At 42.8% G+C, this 21,706-nt stretch overlaps 1 protein-coding gene across 4 annotated transcripts in view; it reads right to left on the minus strand.

Annotated features, from left to right (window-relative positions):
• Positions 1–5,261: 5,261 nt before the first annotated feature.
• The window catches only part of LOC135559073 (far upstream element-binding protein 3-like), a 68,434-nt gene continuing 51,989 nt past the window's right edge, over positions 5,262–21,706 (minus strand). For 2 of the 4 annotated variants that reach the window (XM_064993435.1, XM_064993434.1), the window contains exons 16-18: positions 19,175–19,243; positions 18,653–18,774; positions 5,262–6,920 (exon numbers count right to left, since the gene is read on the minus strand). In XM_064993435.1, the coding sequence (XP_064849507.1) occupies positions 6,912–6,920; positions 18,653–18,774; positions 19,175–19,243 (200 nt within the window). In that variant the 3' untranslated portion in view covers positions 5,262–6,911. The remainder of the gene's footprint in view (positions 6,921–18,652; positions 18,775–19,174; positions 19,244–21,706) is intronic. The other 2 variants (XM_064993436.1, XM_064993437.1) reach the window with 2 other exon arrangements.

A 21,706-nucleotide genomic window follows, 5' to 3' on the forward strand; every position in this document is an offset into this window, starting at 1 on the left:
TCGTGCACCAGCTGTTATTTACAAATATACACAGACCGTCACCCCTCGTCTTACCGGAGGCAGCTGCTCTATTTTGCCAATGCAGCGTAAACCCCGCCAGCTGTGTTATTTATGTCATCGTTCAGCCACGACTCGGTGAAACATAAGATTAAAAAAATAAAAAATTATGACCCGTTGGTATGATATTCGTGATAGTTTGTCTATTTTGTTATCCAATGATTAGTCCTAGTAGCCAATGTACAGAGGCAGATTACACACTGGCAGAAATAAAATAAAAATTACAAATAGCGCGAAAAAACACACAATAACACAATTGGTTAGGAGACCATAAAACAGCGCCATTTTACCTCACACAGGAAGCAGCGTAGGTCCTAATCCAGGCACATGTCCTCACTCATCTTGACTACTGCAACTCACTGTTGGCTGGGCGCTTCACTTGTGTCATCAAACCCCTGCAAATAATCCAGAACGCTGCAGCCGCCTGGTTTTCAATCTTCCCACGTTCTCTCATGTCGCCCTGCTCCTCCGCACACTCCACTGGCTCCCAGTCAAAGCTTGCATCCACTACAAGACCATGGTGCTTACCTACTGAGCAGCAAGAGGAACTGCCCCTCCCTACCTTCAGGCTATGCTCAAACCCTACACTCCAACACGAGCACTTCGTTCTGCCACCTCTGGGTCCTCCTTTTCACCTCAACCCCCCCCCCCCCCAAAATGTAAATTATGAACTAGCACTTGACCTCCCTTTTCTAGAGCTGACTAATGATAGCTCCTTAATTGAGGAAACATGTATTTTCTATACTTGTGATATGTGGTTGTCCCAACTAGCCATCCATAGATGAATGCACTAAGTTGCTCTGGAGCATTCTCTAGATGAGTAAATACATTTTTTTTTTAAATAACTATATTCCTGAAATTCTACACATTTTGCCAGGACAATATGATATCTGAGTAAGAAAATAAATTGGGCCACGTGTCCTTCATGCACAGTGCAGTGCATTCGGGAAAGTATTCAGACCCCTTGACTTTTTCCACATATTACATTAAACTGAAATATCACATTTACATAAGTACTCAGACCATTTAATATCAGTACTTGGTTGAAGCACCTTTGGCAACGATTACAGCCTTGAGTCCTCTTGGGTATGACATTACAAGCTTGGCACACCTTTCTCTGCAGATCCTCTCAAGCTCGGTGTCAGGTTGGATGGGGAGCACCACTGCAGTTATTTCAGGACTCTCCAGAGATGTTAGATTGAGTTCAAGTCCAGGCTCTGGCTGGGCCAATCAAGAATATTTAGAGACTTGTGTGCGTATTGCAAACTCCAAATGTGCCTTTTCCTGAGGAGTGGCTTCCGTCTGGCCACTGTGAGACCTTATATAGATAGGTGTGCGCATTTCCAAATCATGTCAAGTGAATTTACCACAGGTGGACTCCAATCAAGTTGTAGAAACATCTCAAGGATGATCAATGGAAACAGGATGCACTTGAGCTCCATTTAGAGTCTCATACGAAAGGGTATGAATACTTGTGAATAATGTATTTATAAAAACCTGTTTTTGCTTTGTCATTATGGAGTATTGTGGAACACAATCAAGGGGTCTGAATTCTTTCCCGAATGCACTGTATATACAAAAGTATATGGACACCCCTTCAAATTAGTGGATTCGGCTGCCACGAGCCACACCCGTTGCTGACAGGTGGATAAAATCGAGCCATGCAATGTTCAGAGGCACACATTGGCAGTAGAATAGCATTACTGAAGAGCTCAGTGACTTTCAAATTGGATAGGATGCCACCATTCCAACAAGTCAGTTTATCAAATGTCTGCCCTGCGAGAGCTGCCCCGGTCAACTGTAAGTGCTGTTGTGCTGTAAGTGGAAATAGCTCAGCCGCATAGTAAGTCATACAAGCTCACAGAAAGGGACCGCTGAGTGCTGAAGCTAGTAAATATAGTCTATCCTCAGTTGCAACACTCACTACCGAGTTCCAAATGGCCTCTGGAAGCAACGTCAGCACAAGAACATCGGGAGCTTCATGAAATGGGTACACACGGCAAAGCAGCCGCACACAAGCATAAGATCACCATGCGCAATGCCAAGCGTCTGCTGGAGTGGTGTAAAGCTCGCCGCCATTGGACTTTGGAGCAGTGGAAACGCGTTCTCTGAAGTGATGAATCTGGGTTTGGCGTACGCCAGGAGAACGCTACCTGCCCAAATGCATAGTGCCCACTGTAAAGTTTGGTGGATGAGGAATAATGGTCTGCGGCTGTTTTTCATGGTTCAGGCCCCTTAGTTCCAGTGAAGGTAAATCTTAATGTACAGCGTACAATGACATTCTAGACGATTATGTGCTTTCATTTGAGGAATGCCCTCTCCTGTTTCAGCGTGACAATGCCCACTTGCACGAAGCTAGGTCCATACAGAAATAGTTTGTCTAGATCGTTGTGTTAGAACTTGCCTGGCCTGCACAAAGCCCTGACCTCAACCCCATCGAACACCTTTTGAAATTAATGAACAATTTTATGCTGAAGTGTCTTGAGTCAGCAAGTATTCAAGCCCTTCATTGCATGGACTCACTGTAATAGTGTTTTACAGACAGAGTAATACACTGTACAAAGACACATGCGGCTTTCCTAAAAAGGCATCCTGGCTGAGTCTACTTTCCACCAGGCACTGGGAGACAAATTAACCTTTCAGCAGGACAATAACAGCAAGACAATCTGGAACCTCTCTTTCTAAAACTATGTGCCGAAATTGTTGCATCCCTATTACGAGCCTGTTCATCCTCTCTTTTGTATCATCTGAGATCCCTAAAGATTGGAAAGCTGCCGCGGTCATCCCTCTCTTCAAAGGGGGAGACACTCTAGGCCCAAACTGTTACAGACCTATATCCATCCTGCCTTTCTAAAGTTTTCAAACTGTTAACAAACAGATCACCGAGCATTTCGAATCCCACCGAACCTTCTCCGATATGCAATCTGGTTTCCGAGCTGGTCATGGGTGCACCTAAGCCACACTCAAGGTCCTACACGATATCATAACCACCATTGATAAAAGACCGTACTGTGCAGCGGTATTCATTGACCTGGCCAAGGCTTTCGACTCGTGTCAATCACCGCATTCTTATTGGCAGACTTAATCGCCTTCGTTTCTCAGATGACTGCCTCGCCTGGTTCACCAACTACTTCTCAGATAGAGTTCAGTGTGTCAAATCGGAGGGCCTGTTGTCCGGCCCTCTGGCAGTCTCTATGGGGGTGCTCCAGGGTTACATTTTCGGGCCGACTATTTTCTCTGCATATATCAATGATGTCGCTCTTGCTGCTGGTGATTCTCTGATCCACACCTTTTCGCAGACGACACCATTCTGTATACATCTGGCCCTTCTCTGGACACTGTTAACAAACCTCCAAACGGGTTAACGCCATACAACACTTCTTCCGTGGCCTCCAACTGCTCTTAAATGATAGTAAAACTAAATGCATGCTCTTCAAGCTATTGCTGCCTGCACCCGCCCGCCCGACCAGCATCACTACCCTGGACGGTTCGGACTTAGAATATGTTAGAAATACCTAGGTGTCTGGTTAAACTGTAAACTCTCCTTCCAGACTCACATTAAGCATCTCCAATCTAAAAATTAAATCTAGAATCTGCTTCCTATTTCACAATAAAGCCTCCTTCACTCACGCTGCCAAATATACCCTTGTAAAACGGACAATCCTACCTATCCTTGACTTCGGAGATGTCATTTACAAAATAGCCTCAAACACTCTACTCAGCAAATTGGATGTAGACTATCACAGTGCCATCCGTTTTGTCACCAAAGCCCCATATACTACCCACCACTGTGACCTGTATGCTCTCGTTGGCTGGCCCTCACTACATATCCATCGTCAAACCCACTGGCTCCAGGTCATCTATAAGTCTTTGCTAGGTAAAGCCCTGCCTTATCTCAGATCACTGGTCACCATAGCAACACCCACCAGTAGCACACACTCCAGCAGGTATATTTCACTGGTCTCTGCTCTGCAATGACTGGAACAAATTGCAAAAATCACTGAAGCTGGACACTTACATTTCCCTCACTAACTTTAAGCATCAGCTGTCAGAGCAGCTTACCGATCACTGTACCTGTACACAGCCCATCTGTAAATAGCCCACCCAACTACCTAACTACTATTTTGCACCCCAGTATCTCTACTTGCACATCTATCACTCAGTGTTAATGATAAATTGTAATTATTTCGCCACTATGGCCGACCTTACCTCCCTAATCTTATTACATTTGCACACACTGTACATAGATTTTTCTATTGTGTTATTGACTGTACGTTTGTTTATCCGATGTGGCCAATTGTAGTTTTTATCGAAAAGCTGTGCTTGATGTTGGCCAGGTCGCAGTTGTAAATGAGAACTTGTTCTCAACTGGCCTACCTGGTTAAATAAAGGTGAAATAAAAAAATGAACTAAAACAGAAGGCCAAATCTACCCTGGAGTTGTTTACCAAGACAGTGAATGGTACAGTTTTGACTTAAATCTACTTGAAAATCTATGGCAAGACCTGAAAATGGTTGTCTAGCAATAATCATCAATCAATTTGACAGAGCTTGAAGAATACATAAAAAATGTTGCACAATCCAGGTGTGGAAGGCTCTTAGAGACTTACCCATAAAGACTCAGCTGTAATTGCTGCCAAAAGTGTACTGTGAATACTTATGTAAATGAGATATTTCTGCATTTCATTTCCAAATAAATAAGCAACAAATGGGTGAGAAAAGATGGGAGTAGATGGGTGAAAAAAAAAAATCAAGAATCCATGTTGAATTCAGGCTGTAACAACTAAATGTGAAATGGGGGGTATGAATAAGTCAAGGGGTATGAATACTTTCTGAAGGCACTATGTTTGTTTTTTTTTTTTTTTTTTGGGGGGGCCCTAAGCGTCGGCTTATGTCGCTTAATTAAGCCCGGGTCGGCCCTGAATGCACTACTTTGGACCAGAGCCCTATGGTCAAAAGTGGTGCACTATGTAGGGAACAGAGTTCTACAACTTGTTTTGCTAATGTGTTATAATGCGTGAGTGAGTGAATGGGGGATTGCATTTAGTGGATTAAATTATGAATGACAGACTTGTAAACACATAACACTTATGCTTTTTTTCTGGCAGAAAACTAGTCATTACTTTTGCTGTCCACATCATGGCATTTCATATCTTGAAAAAATTCAATAGGATCAGGTTAAAATAATGCTTCTGAAAGAAGAGGTAAATTCATACTCAATCGTGGAGTTTAGATTTAATTGAAGCAGGGTACACAGCAACAAAGAACTGGTAGGGAGATTGACAAATCATTATACTTCATACCGGTGCAGTTAACTTTTTAACAGTACAAAAATAAAGATTCTATATTTTCACCACAAAAGCAATTGTGGCAAATTACTTTGAGTCAAAGAGTAAAGAAAGCATAGAAATAAACTAGTGAGAATATATATTGCCTCTATTCATGTTTATGGCATATAAAACTTTAGGTATCTAAATCACACAGTATGCTACAGAACAATGAATTTGTTAGTCCAGTGATATGGCTCTCTGGGTAACTCCGCAGTTAAGCTAATTTGCCATTGAAAAGGCAGCAAACATTTCAAAACAGGAATGTGCTTTACAATAGCCCAAATGGTATCAACTGCCCCAGAAACAAAAAAATTACTACTTTTAAATACATCGTTAGCTGTGCATATGAGAAAAAAAAATCAAAATATAATCAGAGGATACAGTATGCCTTGTCATTAGAAAATATAGTAGAGACAGTAATCATGTAACAAATCATAGCATACATTCTTGCTCACACAAAAACAATCATGTTAGCGAGTAACAGAGTGTTCTGGTTGGGATATTGTGGAAGCTAGGGGTACACACATTTGCCATACAAAAACAAATATTTTTAACAGGTAGAATGAAAGAAAGGCTTAGCAGTCTTGAGCACAGAGTGTATACTGGGTTTATATTTGCACTTGGTGAGAGATGCAACATCAAATTTCGAAACATATTTACCATATTTGAGCAGTGAATACAGAAAATTGGGAGAGCATCCATGTGAAAACTACACAAACAATCCTTATTCAACAAATATACTTAAATACCCATGTACATAAGGATACATACAAGATTAAATCAAACTCATAATAATAACCCCACTCCTTAACAGATCATTTATTACACTTAGGCTTAAACCTAAGATTTCTAATGTAGGAATAAGAACTCATTTTTGTCAACATATTTGTCTGCAAACCGAAACGAGATATTGCACCTCCCTGAACAGAAAACAAAACAATAACACAGAAGAATAACAGGATTAAATAAGAAATTAGACACCATACCAGGAATTTAGTACAAAAGAAAACTTTTTTCCAACAATAATACATTACATTTCAATCTCTCAACAAAAAAAAATGTCTACGTAAAAACACAAATCATCACAAGCACATGTTTAAAACATAGTTTACAAAAACAAAACTGTCATTATACTCAATACTCAAGACTGCTAAGCCAATACCATTTTATTGCTAAAACTGGACAAAATAGATTATACTGCATTTTGTTCAAAGCCACACCGACACATTTTAAGTTCAAGTTTGATCAAAAAAAAAAGAAAGTTATATTCTCAAGACCAGAGGGTATTCCAAATTGCCCAGTAAAATATCAGTTTTAGGTAAAAAAATAAAATAAAATAAGAAAAAAAGAAAAAGAAATAGATTTATGAATTATTTTTTTGTTATTCTATAGCTAGTGCATTACAAAAAGGAAAGGTAAGCCGCAAAGTGTTGAAAATATACTTTAGAAACCTCAATAGTACTGTTAATAGCTCTGTTTTCATCATCTCAATGATTCCAGAATCTTCATAAGACGGGCGTCCACTCTAATGCTCCTGAAAGATATTACAAAGAGGAAAATGTTGTGTTGTTTACCTTCATTCATGCAACAGCACACACCAATACACGCATGCCTGTAAACTTTTCAAGACTTGGCTTTAACATATACAGTGCCTTCAGAAAGTACTCCGACCCAATTTTCGGGCTACCCAAGAGGAAATGCTGGCATTAGAGAGGCAAGGGGGGGTCCATGCGAGATTAAGGCAAAAAGGATAAACCGGCAACCTCTTCCCTCCATTCTACTGGCGAATGTAGTCACTCGGGGAGGGGTTTGCCTCCACATCAACTCCAAGTGGTGTGCTAACTCCAGTGCGGTGGAAGTGTCGACCCACTATTCACCGGTCTTGGAATACCTGATGGTCAAATGCCGACCCTTCTACCTCCCGAGGGAGTTTTCAGCTCTTATCGTGACTGTTGTATTCCACCAGGATAAGATAAATAACTAGCTGAACAAGTAAGAAAACCTACACTTCCGTTCAAAAGTTTGGGGTCACTTAAGAAAGGTCCTTGTTTTGGAAGAAAAGCACATTTTTTGTCCATTAAAATTAGACGCCGACCGATTAATCGGCATGGCCGATTAACTAGGGCCGGTTTCAAGTTTTCATAATCGGCATTTTTGGATGCCGATTATGACCGATTACATTGCAATCCTGGAGGAGACTGTGTGGCAGGCTGACCACCTGTTACGCGAGTGCAGCATCGAAAGGACCTTGTGGCTGCAAGGAGCCACGGTAAGTTGCTAGCTAGCATTAAACGTATCTTATAAAAAAACAATCAATCTTCACATGGTTGATGATATTACTAGGTTAACTAGCTTGTTCTGCGTTGCAAATAATCAATGCGGTGCCTGTTAATTTATCATCGAATCACAGCCTACTTCAAACGGGTGATGATTTAACAAAAGTGTATTTGCGAAAAAAGCACAATCGTTGCACCTAACCATAAACATCAATACCTTTCTTAAAATCAATACACAAGTATATATTTTTTAAACCTGCATATGTAGTTAAAATAAATTAATGTTAGCAGGTGCAAGCAGAGTTCGGTTATATGCAGCAGTTTGGGCCACCAGACCGTAATTAATTGGCCAGAATTTTACATTATGACATAACAGTGAAGGTTGTACAATGTAACAGCAACATTTAGACTTAGGATTGCCACCTGTTAGATAAAATACGGAACGGTTCCTCGAGGTCGACCGATTAATCGGAATGGCCGATTAATTAGGGCCGATTTCAACTATTCATAACAATCGGAAAACGGTATTTTTGGGCAGATTTTTTTTTCTTTTACATCTTTATTTAATCTTTATTTAAGGCAAGTCAGTTAAGAACACAGTCTTCTTTTCAATGACGGCCAGGAACGAGACAGAACGAGAGATTTTTACCTTGTCAGCTCAGGGGATTCAATCTTGCAACCTTACAGTTAACTAGTCCAACGCTCTAACCACCTGCCTCACGAGGAGCCTGCCTGTTACGCGAATGCAGTAAGCCAAGGTAGGTTGCTAGCTAGCATTAAACTTATCTTATAAAAAACAATCAACGACTGACGTTGCTCCAATGTGTACTTAACCATAAATATCAATGCCTTTCTTAAAATCAATACACAAGTATATATTTTTAAACCTGCATATTTAGCTAAAAGAAATCCAGGTTAGCAGGTAATATTAACCAGGTGAAATTGTGTCACTTCTCTTGCGTTCATTGCACGCAGAGTCAGTGTATATGCAACAGTTTGGGCCGCCTGACTCTTTGCGAACTAATTTGCCAGAATGTTACGTAATTATGACATAACATTGAAGGTTGTGCAATGTAACAGGAATATTTAGACTCATGGATGCCACCCGTTAGATAAAATACGGAACAGAATAAACGTTTTTGTTTTCGAGGTGATAGTTTCCGGATTTGAACCAAGGCTCGTATTTCTGTGTGTTTATTATAGTTAAGTCTATGATTTGATAGAGCAGTCTGACTGAGGGGTGGTAGGCAGCAGCAGGCTCGTAATAGTCAAAGGTATATGGTTTAGAGAGAAATAGTTGACGCGCTGTAATTCCTGTAATAACTTGCGGCTGAACTTGAAAGGGGTTCCTTCGTAATTTTACCGTTCATGTCTTCCATTGAGAATGTCTTGATCTACTTCAAATAAGGTCTGTGTTTCGTGCTTAAACCACCTCTGCGTTTTGATACCCATGTAAATCTCACTAGGATAAGGTAACGTTTGGCAACATATTTTCATAAATCCACTCTACAAAAAAAATGACCTTCGCTTATATTTAGCCAATATTGATCAGAGTTACCTTGTCCTATGGATATCTACACAGTTATAAAATTGGTGGTGTAAGCTACCTACACGAAACAGACCTTATTTTAAGTTAATCTAAAAAATATCTTATGGAATAAATGAATGAACGAACCGCTTTTCAGATTTTGCTAGAAGGTGTCATGGGAATTTTGACTCGCACATAAGAATCACCTTAAGAAACACCCATTCAAAAGCCCATATGTATTATATTAAGTTAAAATAAAAGTGTTCATTCGGTATTGTTGCAATTGTCATTATTACAAAATATTTATATATATATAATTTTATTTATTTTTTTTAAAATCGGCCGATTAATCAGTATCGGCTTTTTTTGTCCTCCAATAAATTGGCGTTGAAAAATCATAATAGTCAAAGGTATATGAAATACAAATGGTATAGCGAGAAATAGTCCAAAAATAACTACAACCTAAAACTTCTTAACTGGGTGTCACACCCTGATCTTTTTCCCCTGTCTTTGTGATTGTCTCCACCCCCTCCAGGTGTCGCTTATTTGCTTTGGTGTATTTATCCCGGTGTTTCCTGTCTCTCTGTGCCAGTTCGTCTTGTATGTTTTGTCAAGTGGGTTAGCCTAGTGGTTAGAGTGTTGGACTAGTAACCGGAAGGTTGCAAGTTCAAATCCCCGAGCTGACAAGGTACATCTCTGTCGTTCTGCCCCTGAACAGGCAGTTAACCCACTGTTCCTAGGCCGTCATTGAAAATAAGAATTTGTTCTTAACTGACTTGCCTAGTTAAATAAATGTAAACTAAAAAAGTCAACCAGCGTGTTTTCCTGTATTCCTGCTTCTAATTCTCTTTTTGCTTGTCCTCCCGGTTTTGACCCTTGCCTGTTTTCTGGACTCCGTACCCACCTGCCTGCCCTGACCTCAAGCCTGCCTGTCACTCTGTACCTCCTGGACTCTGAACTGGTTTTGACCTTTTGCCTGTCCATGACCATTCTCTTGCCTACCCTTTTTGGATTGATTAATAAATAGAAAAGACTCAAACCATCTGCCTCCGTGTCTGCATCTGGGTCCCGCCTTGTGCCCTTTTACTGGGAATATTGACGACTCATGTTAAAAGGAACCACCAGCTTTCATATGTTCTCATGTTCTGAGCAAGGAACTTAAACGTTAACCTTTTTACAGGGCACATATTGCACTTTTACTTTCTTCTCCATCACTGTGTTTTCGCACTATTTAAACCAAATTGAACATTGGTACCGGCTTTCTTGGTCCTCCAATAATCGCTATCGTCGTTGAAAATCATAATTGGTCAACCTATAATTAAATTAACATAAAATTGATCAGAAATACAATGTAGACATTGTTAATGTTGTAAATGACTATTGTAGCTGGAATCGGCAGATTTGTTTTATGGATTATCTACACAGGCGTACAGAAGCCCATTATCAGCAACCATCACTCATGTGTTCCAATGGCACGTTGTGTTAGCTAATCCAAGTTTATCATTTTAAAAGGCTAGTTGATCATTAGAAAACACTTTTACAATTATGTTAGCACAGCTGAAAACTGTTGGTCTGATCAAAGAAGCAATAAAACTGTCACCATCACTCCTGTGTTCCAATAAAACTTTATACTACTTGAGTATCTGGAGCATCAGCATTTGTGGGTTCGATTACAGGCTCAAAATAGCCAGAAACAAAGAACTTTCTTCTGAAACTCGTCAGTCTATTCTCGTTCTGAGAAATTAAGACTATTCCATGCGGGAACTGGCTCTAACCAGAATAGAAAGGGGAGTGGGAGGCCCCGGTGCACAACTGAGCAAGAGGACAAGAACATTTGAGTGTCTAGTTTAAAAACAGACACCTCACAAGTCCTCAACTGGCAGCTTCATTAAATAGTACACCAGTCACAATGTCAACAGTGAAGAGGCGACTCCAGGATGCTGGCCTTCTAGGCAGAGTTGCAAAGAAAAGCTGTCAGGCATATTATAGGTACTTTCAACCTCTCCTTGTCCCAGTCTGTAATCCCCAAATTTGAAGATGGCCAGCATCATTCCTGTCCTCAATAACTCTAAGGCTTTATGCCACAATGACTACCACCTTGTAGCACTCACCTCTGTAATCATGAAGTGCTTTGAGAGGCTGATTATGGCACACATCAACTCCACCATTCGAGACACACTAATTTGCCATACCGACCCAACAGATGCATAGATGACGCAATATCAATTGCTCTCCACACTGCCCTCACCCGCCCTCACCCACCAAGAAAAGAGGAATACCTATAAGAGAACGCTCTTCATTGACCACAGCTCAGCATTCAAAACCATTGTCCCCTCCAAGCTTGTCACCAGCTTACGACTCTGGGGATGCAACTGGATCCTGGACTTCCTGACAGGTCGACCCCAGGTGGTGAGAGTAGGCAACATCCCCTCTGCCATGCTGACCCTCAGCACAGGGGCCCCACAGTGGTGTGTACTGAGTCCCCTCCTGTTCACCCACGACTGCGTGGCCACGCATGACTCCAACACTAGATAATGGCGCTGGAGGGGATGACTGCTGTTAATGTTGCTGCTACCGTCTCTTATGACCGAAAAGAGCTTCTGGACATCAGAACAGAGATTACTCACCTCGAAATGGACAAAGATTTTTTTCTTTAATTAATAAGTCAGATGTGAAGGATATACTGCTTCCTGGAGACCAGGCCCAAATCCCCATCATTCGCGTGAAGAAAAGAAGGAAATACAGGGTGCGGAGGTCTGGGTGCCTTATGAGAATTTGTTGGCGAGTGAGTAAACCACCACTACCCTCCGTATTACTGGCCAACGTGCAAGCTGTATTAGGCCTTAAGCAAACAAGAAAATGCTCATCCAGAAGTGGCGCTCCAAGTGGCCGGGGACTTTAATGCAGGAAAGCTGAAATCCGTTTTATCTCATTTCTACCAGCATGTCACATGTGCAACCAGATGAAAAAAATTCAACTCCCGACCACCTTTACTCCACACACAGAGAAGCATACAAAGCTCTCCCACGCCCTTCATTTGGCAAATCTGAGCATAATTATATCCTCCTGATTTCTGCTAACAAGCAAAAACTAAATCAGGAAGCACCAGTGACTCGCTCAATATGGAAGTGGTCAGATTTTTCTTTTTTAAAATTTTACCTTTATTTAACCAGGCAAGTCAGTTAAAAACAAATTCTTATTTTCAATGACGGCCTGGGAACAGTGGTTTAACTGCCACTTCAGGGGCAGAACGACAGATTTGTACCTTGTCAGCTCGGGGGTTTGAACTCGCAACTTTCCGGTTACTAGTCCAACGCTCTAACCACTAGGCTACCCTGCCGCCCGATGACTCGGATGCTACGCTACAGGACTGTTTTGCTAACACAGACTGGAATATGTTCCGGGATTCATCCAATGGCATTGAGGAGTATACCACCTCAGTCACTGCCAACATCAATAAGAGCATTGACGACGTCGTCCCCACAGTAAACGTACGTACATTTCCCAACCAGAAGCTATGGATTACAGGCAACATCCACACCTACATAAAAGGCTAGAGCTGCCGCTTTCAAGGAGCGAGACATTAATCCGGACGCTTATAAGAAATCCCGTTATGCCCTCAGACGAACCATCACAGGCAAAGCGTCAATACAGGAATAAGACTGAATCCTACAACACCGGCTCTGACATTCATCGGATGAGGTAGGGCTATTACGGACAAAAAAAAGAGAAACCCAGCCACGAGCTGCCCAGTGACACGAGCCTACCAGACAAGCTAAATGCATGTTATACTCACTTTGAGACAAGCAACACTGAAGCATGCATGAGAGCACCACATGTTCCGGCCGACTGATCAAGCTCTCCGTAGCCGAGTTCACAAAGTCACGGGGCAAGACGGATTACCAGGACGTGTAGTCAAAGCATGCGCAGATCAACTGGCTAATGTCTTCATTGACATTTTCAACCTCTCCCTGAGATGGTACCTACATGTTTCAAACAGACCACCATAGTCACTTTGCCCAAGAAAACCTGTCTAAATGATTACCATCCTGTAACACTCACATCGGTAGCCATGAAGTGCTTTGGAAGGCTCGTCATGGCTCACATCATCACCATCATACCAAAAACCCTAGACCCACTCCAATTCGCATACCACCCCTACAGGTCCACAGATGACGCCATCTCAATCGCACTCCACACTGCCCTTTCCCATCTGGACAAAAGGAACACCTATGTGAGAATGCTGTTCATTGACTACAACTCAGCGTTCAACACAATAGAGCCCACAAAGCTCATCTCTAAGCTAAGGACCCTGGGACTAAACATCTCCTTCTGCAACATGGTCTTGGACTTCCTGATGGGCCGCCCCAGGTGGTAAGGTTAGGCAACAACACATCTGCCACATTGATCCTCAACACGGGGGCCCCTCAGGGGTGTGTGCTTAGTCCCCTCCTGTATTCCCTGTTCACCCATGACTGCGTGGCCAAGCACAACTCCAACACCATCATTACATTTGCTGACGACATATCATTGTCGCTGATCAGGCTGTTAAGAGAGACCTGGCAGTGTGGTGCCAGGACTACAACCTCTCTCTCAATGTGAGCAAGACAAAGTAGCTGATCATGGACTACATGAAAAGGAGGGCTGAACAGGCCCCCGTTAACAAGGCTCCCGAGTGGTGTAGCAGACTAAGGCACTGCATCTCAGTGCAAGAGGCTTCACGACAGTCTCTGGTTTGAATCCAGACTGTATCACTTTCGGCCGTGATTGGGAGTCTCATAGGGCTACGCACAATTGGCCCAGCGTTGTCTGGGTTTGGCCATCAACGTAAATAAGAATTTGTTCTTAACGGACTTGCCTAGTTACATAAAAAAAACATTGACGGGACTGAAGTGGAGCAGGTCGAGAGTTGCAAGTTCCTTGGTGTCCACATCATCAACAAACTATCATGGTCTAAACACATCAAGACAGTTGTGAAGAGGACACAGCAACACATTTACACCCCTTAGGAGACTGAAAAGATTTGGCATGGGTCCCCAGATCCTCAAAAAGTTCTACAGCTGCACCATCGAGAGCATCCTGACTGGTTGCATCACCACCTGGTATGGCTCCGCATCTGACCGTAAGGTGCAACAGAGGGTAGTGCAAACGGCCCAGTACCTCACTGGGGCTAAGCTTCCTGACATCCAGGACCTATATACTAGGCGGTGTCAGAGGAAGCCCCTAAAAATGGTCAATAGCCACTTGGACTATTTACATTGTATCTGGGGAAGGGTATAAAACTCTTTCTAGCCTGGTGTGTTCCTTGTTCTTCATGATGCTCTCTGCGCTTTTAACGGACCTCTGAGACTATCACAGTGCAGGTGCATTTATACGGAGACTTGATTACACACAGGTGGATTGTATTTATCATCATTAGTCATTCAGGTCAACATTGGATCATTCAGAGATCCTCACTGAACTTCTGGAGAGAGTTTGCTGCACTGAAAGTAAAGGGGTTGAATAATTTTGCACTTCCAATTTTTCAGTTTTTTTTTTTTTAAAGTTTGAAATATCCAATAAATGTCGTTCCACTTCATGATTGTGTCCCACTTGTTGATTCTTCACAAAAAAATACAGTTTTATAGCTTTATGTTTGAAGCCTGAAATGTGGCAAAAGGTCGCAATGTTCAAGGGGGCCGAATACTTTCGCAAGGCACTGTATATCCACAGTAAAATGAGTCTATATCGACATAACCTGAAAGGCCGCTCAGCAAGGAAGAAGCCACTGCTCCAAAACCGCCATAAATAAAGCCAGACCACGGTTTGCAACTGCACATGGGGACAAAGATCGTACTTTTTGGAGAAATGTGCTCTGGTCTGATGAAACAAAAATAGAACTGTTTGGCCATAATGACCATCGTTACGTTTGGAGAAAAAAGCGGGAGGCTTGCAAGCCAAAGAACACCATCCCAACCTTGAAGCACGGGGTGGCAGCATCATGTTGTGATGGTGCTTTGCTGCAGGAGGGACTGGTGCACTTCAAAAAATAGATGGCATCATCAAAATGATGTGGATATATTGAAGCAACATCTCAAGACATCAGTCAGGAAGTTAAAGCTTGGTCGCAAATGGGTCTTCCAAATGGACAATGACCCCAAGCATACTTCCAAAGTTGTGGCAAAATGGCTTAAAACTTCTCTAGAGTAGGGGGGCAGCATTTGGAATTTTGGATGAAAAGCATGCCCAAATTCAACTGCCTGCTACTCATCCCCAGAAGATAAGATATGCATATTATTAGTAGATTTGGATAGAAAACACTGAAGTTTCTAAATCTGTTGGAATCATGTCTGTGAGTATAACAGAACTTATGTAGCAGACAAAACCCGGAGGACAAACCATTCAGATTCTTTTTTTCAATGGTTTTCATTGGGAATCCAGATTTCTAAGGGACTTGCTTGCAGTTGCTATCGCTTCCACTGGATGTCACCAGTCTTTAGAAATTGGTTGAGGTTATTCCTTTGTGTAATGAAGAAGTAGCCCTGTTCAAAACGAGGGTCACTTCATGTGTCCTGTTTGATAGAGGCGTGTGACCAGAAAGCTAGCGTCAGTTTGTTATCTTCCTTGTATTGAACACAGATCATCCAGTCTTCAATTTTATCGATTATTTACAACTTCTTCCGTGTTGCCCCAAATTTCTAATGAGTTAACTGTTACATGATTAAAAAAATCAAATAAAAAAGTTTTAAATCGGGTAACAATTAATTAGTGGATTAAATGAATCATCAGATTAATGAAAGTCAAGTCATGACAACACTGACAGAACAACAGAGTTCATTGTATGAGATGGGAGAACTTGCAAGAAGGACAACAGTCTCTAGAGCACTTCACTAATCTGAGATTTATGGCCAGATGGATGCCACTCCTGAGAGAAAGGCACAACAGTTCGTCTGGAGTTTGGTGGCAAAAAGGCCCGTGGTCTGTGGTCTGATGAGACAAAATTGTAACTTTATCCTGGATGCAAAGCAATATGTCTGGAGAAAACAGCACAGCCTATCACCCTCTTAACACTATTGCTACCATGAAGCATAGTGTTGGCAGCATCATTCTGTGGGGATTTGAAGACTGGTGAGGAGAGAGGGAACATTGAATGGAGCCAAATACAGGGAAATCCTTGATGAGAACCTGCTACAGATTGCAAATTACCTTAGACTGGGGTGAAGACATACGTTCCAAAAGGACAACGACCCCAAGCATACAGCCAAAGCAACGCTGTAATGGCATTAGAACAATAATGTGAAAGTCCTTGAGTGGCCCAGCCAAAGCCCAGACTGAATACCATTCAAGCCACCAAGCTGTTCACCACCACTCCCAATCTAACTTAAGAGCTTGAGAAAATCTGCAAGGAATGGGACAAAATCCCCAAATCCAGATGTGAAAAGCTGATAGACATACCAAAGACGACTCAAAGCTGTAATCACCGCTAAAGGTGCTTCTACATTCGGGGTTATGTAAATTACATATTTCCTTTTCAATAAATTTGCTAAAATGCCTAAAAACAGGGTTTCACTGTCATTATGAGGTATAGTTTGTAGTCAATTTATTCCACTTTGAATTCAGGCTGCAACACAACAAAATGTGTAATAAGTCCAGGGGTATGAATACTTTCTGAAGGCACTGTATGTTTAAAGGCAGAGCTGTGCAGAGAGGCAGACACAGTGCTGTGCTGAGAGGCAGTGCACTGTTTAGGGGTAGAAACAGAGCAATTTAAAGACTGAGGCAGAGACAGAGCGGTTTAGAAGCAGAAAATCTGTTTAGAGAACGAGAAGCGAGAGACGGCGCTGTTTAGAGGCAAAAACAGAGCGGGTTAGAGACAAAAAAAAGAGATGATAAGAGAGAGGCACAAACTCAGCAAAAAAAAGAAACGTCCCGTTTTCAAGACCCTGTCTTTCAAAGATAATTCATAAAAATCCAAATAACTTCACAGATCTTCATTGTTACACCGTTTCCCATGCTTGTTCAATGAACCATAAACAATTAATGAACATGCACCTGTGGAACGGTCGTTAAGACACGAACAGCTTACAGACGGTAGGCAATTAAGGTCATAGTCCTGAAAACTTATGACACTAAAGAGGCCTTTCTACTGACCCAGAAAAACAGCAAAAGAAAGATGCCCAGGGTCCCTGCTCAACTGTGTGAATGTGCCTTAGGCTGCAAGGAGGCATGAGGACGGCAGATGTGGCCAGGACAATAAATTGCAACGCCCGTACTGTGAGACGCCTAAGACAGCGCCACAAGGAGACAGGACAGACAGCTGATCGTCCTCGTAGTGCAGACCACATGTAACAACACCTGCACAGGATCGGTACATCCGAACATCACACCTGCGGGACAGGTACAGGATGGCAATAACTACCCAAGTTACACCAGGAGCGCACAATCCCTCCATCAGTGCTCAGACTGTCCGCAATAGGCTGAGAGAGGCTGGACTGAGGGCTTGTAGGCCTGTTGTAAGGCAGGTGCTCACCAGACAACACCGGCAACAACGTTGCTTATGGGTACCAACCCACCGTCGCTGGACCAGACAGGACTGGCAAAAAGTGCTGTTCGCGGTTTTGTCTCAACAGGGGTGATGGTCGGAGTCGCGTTTATCGTCGATGGAATGAGCGTTACACCGAGGCTTGTTCTCTGTAGCGGGATTGATTTGGAGGTGGAGGGGCATCACCGGACTGAGCTTGTTGTCATTGCAGGCAATCTCAACGCTGTGTGCGTTTCAGGGAAGACATCCTCCTCCCTCATGTGAAACCTTTCCTGCAGGCTCATCCTGGCATGACCCTCCAGCATGACAATGCCATCAGCCATACTGCTCGTTCTGTGCATGATTTCCTGCAAGACAGGAATGTCAGTGTTCTGCCATGGCCAGCGAAAAGCCCGGATCTCAAACCCATTGAGCACGTCTGGGACCAGTTGGATCGGAGGTTGAGGGCTAGGGCCATTCCCCCCAGAAATATCTGGGAACTTGCAGGTGCCTTGGTGGAAGAGTGGGATAACATCTCACAGCAAGATCTGGCAAATCTGGCGCAGTCCATGAGGAGATGAGGAGGAGCAGTACTTAATGCAGCTGGTGGCCACACCAGATACTGACTGTTACTTTTGACCCCCCCTTTGTTCAGGAACACATTATTCCATTTCTGTTAGTCACATGTCTGTGGAACTTGTTCAGTTTATGTCTCAGTTGATGAATCTTATGTTCATACACATATTTACACGTTACGTTTGCTGAAAATAAACGCAGTTGACAGTGAGAGGACGTTTCTTTTTTTGCTGAGTTTACAATGTAGTTTAGAGACAAAAGGCTGTTTAGGTCATGTTTAGAGAAAGTTGTTTAGAGGCAGACAGAGCTGTCTAGAGGCAAAGACCACTGCTTAGAGAGCTGTTTAAAGCCATTGTGAGTACAAGTTTGGCTGTGTTGTACATTACCTGAAGACCTGGGCCCTGGGTTGCCTGTGCACCCGGCCAGAGGTACGCTCCCTGCTGCCTGTAATACTCTGCCACAGCCGCGCTGTATTCTGGGAGCGAGCTCTGCTGCTGAGATGTCTGACCTAAAGACATTGTGAGAAAACAGCATCAAATAACGCTAGCACAATCCTATTTCTAAACCTTGACTATGTCTAAAGACAACTGACAAAATGAATGAGCCTACAATTTCTTATATTAATCCTCCCATGCTTTGTTATAGTCATGGACAATAATCTGGGTATTTTGGCCTGCAAACACAGAAAGGGCCATGAAGGTGGACATGGAGAATCATAATCATTGCATTATCTGCAATGTCTACTACTGGGGATATACTGCGCTAAATGCTGAACCTCAAGCTTTGATGCAGTTGCACTAAATTGTCACAATAAAGCAAAGTTACTGAAAAACAAAACTCTGAATATTGCATTTGTTCGAAAAGTCACATGGGTAAGACAGGGTTTGTATGGTCTCATGAGCACTTGCCTAGCTTTTTATAATACTGCTCCCATGCTTTAGAGTAGTCCATCTGGCCTGCTTGGGGTCCATTGTGACCTGTACCCAAATAATACAACATTGTATTAAACATATGACAAATACCAGTGTATTTAAGATGGGCTCCAACATTTGGGGATAAGTTCTCTAACATTTGGGGATATGTATTTGCTTTGCAGCATTTGGCCCAAAGCTGTCAGAACTCACTTGATTCGGTGAATAGTAGTCAACTTATATTTTAATTTTCCTCAGAAGCCCTTCTGACAATTGTTTTGTTATTTGTAGAACATTTCTGTTTCGCCAATGAAATTGGTTCAAGCCATAACAGACTAACCCCTTCAATTGGCTTACAAGCAAAAGAGGAGTGGATGAACTCTAATGTGTACCTACTAGACCTGGTTCATTCTAGGGCTGCATGATTAATCCAATTCGCATCGAAATTGCAATGTCCATATCGCAAGAGGCTGTGTGCGATACTTTGAAATACCCCTCAGCCGCATGGAACATTGTTTCTATAGTTTACTCGTTGTTACTTATGATTTGTCGGATGTTCGAGTGGTCTCTCACTGTCCTCCGGTTTCCACTAGTGACCACAGCCACAAAGTCAAAATTGGCTATATTGTAAAGATTAATGAGAACAAACATTGCTTTTTGGTCTTGATTTAAGGTTAGGCATAAGGTTAGCACAATGGTTAGGCTTAAAATCAGATTTTAAGATAACTAGTAGAAATAGGTAGGATTTATGATTTTGTGCCATTACAGGATTAAGACTTATCGCTGGTCAGATGTAGCAGGGCTTGAAAACTAATACGTATTACAAAAAGGAAACCCAGCCGCGAGCTGCCCAGTGAGGCGAGCCTTCCAGATGAGCTAAATGCCTTTTATGCTCGCTTCGAGGCAAGCAACACTGAAGCATGCATGAGAGCACCAGCTGTTCCAGATGACTGTGTGATCATGCTCTTGGCAGCCGACGGAAGCAGACCTTTAAACAGGTCAACATTCACAAAGCCGCAGGGCTAGACGGATTACCAGGACGTGTACTGAAAGCACGTGCGGACAAACTGCCAATTTTCAACCTCTCCCTGACTAATTATAATACCTACGTTTCAAGCAGACCACCATAGTCCTTGTGCCCAAGGAAGAGAAGGTAACCTGCCTAAATGATTACCACCCCGTAGCGTTCACGTCATAAGCCATGAAGTGCTTTGAAAGGCTGGTCATGGCTCACGTCAATGAGCCACTCCAATTCTCATACCTCCCCAAAAGATCCACAGACGACACAATCTCAATCGCACTCCACACTGCCCTTTCCCACCTATACAAAAGGAACAACTATGTGAGAATGCTGTTCATTGACTACAGCTCAGCTCAGCTGTAGCTCAGCGTTCCAACACCATAGCGCCCACAAAGCTCATCACTAAGCGAAGGACCCTGATGGGCCGGCCCCAGGTGGTAAAGATAGGCAGCAACTTAGTCCCCTCCTGTACTCCCTGTTCACCCACGACTGCAACACCATCATTAAGTTTGCTGATGACACAACAGTGGTTGGCCTGATCACCAACAACGATGAGACAGCCTATAGGGAGGAGGTCAGAGACCTGGCAGTGTGGTGCCAGGACAACAACCTCTCCCTTAATGTGAGCAAGACAAAGAAGCTGATGGTGGACTACAGAAAAAGGCAGGCAAAACAGGCCCCCATAACATCAACCGGGGTGTAGTGGAGCGGATTGAGAGTTTCAAGTTCCTTGGTGTCCACATCACCAAACAAATATCATGGTCCATCACACCAAGACAGTCGTGAAGAGGGCACCGACAACACATTTTCACCCTCAGGAGACTGAAATTATTTGGCATGGGTCCTCAGATCCGCAAAGTTATACAGCTGCACCACCAGAGAGCATCACTGCCTGGTTGCATTACTGCCTGGTATGGCAACTGCTCGGCCTCCGACCGGCAAGGCACTACAGAGGGTAGTACAACCCAGTACATCACTGGGGCCAAGCTTCCTGCCATCCAGGTGTCAGAGAAAAAGCCAAAAAAGTTGTCAAAAAGACTCCAGTCACCCAAGTCCTAGACTGCTCTCTCTGCTACCGCATGGCAAACGGTATGGGAGCGCCAAGTCTATGACCAAAAGGCTCCTTAACATCTTCTACCCCCAAGCCATTAGACTGCTGAACAATTCATCAAATGGCCACCCGGACTATTTACATTGACACCCCCTATTTGTTTTTACACTGCTGCTACTTGCTGTTTATTATCTATGCATAGTCACTTTACCCCTACCTACATGTACAAATTACCTCGACTAACCTGTACCCCCGCACATTGACTCAGTACCCAGTGTATATAGTCTCATTATTGTTATTTTATCAAGTTACTTTTTATATATGTTTTTACTTTCGTTTCTTTTGTAAATATTTTCTTAACTCTTTCTTGAACGGCATTGTTAGGTAAAGCGCTTGTAAGTAAGCATTTCACGATAAGGGCTACACCTGTTGTATTCGGCTCACGTGACAAATACAA

The sequence above is a fragment of the Oncorhynchus masou genome, chromosome 17 (assembly GCF_036934945.1).
Source record: "Oncorhynchus masou masou isolate Uvic2021 chromosome 17, UVic_Omas_1.1, whole genome shotgun sequence".
NCBI lineage: Eukaryota > Metazoa > Chordata > Actinopteri > Salmoniformes > Salmonidae > Oncorhynchus > Oncorhynchus masou.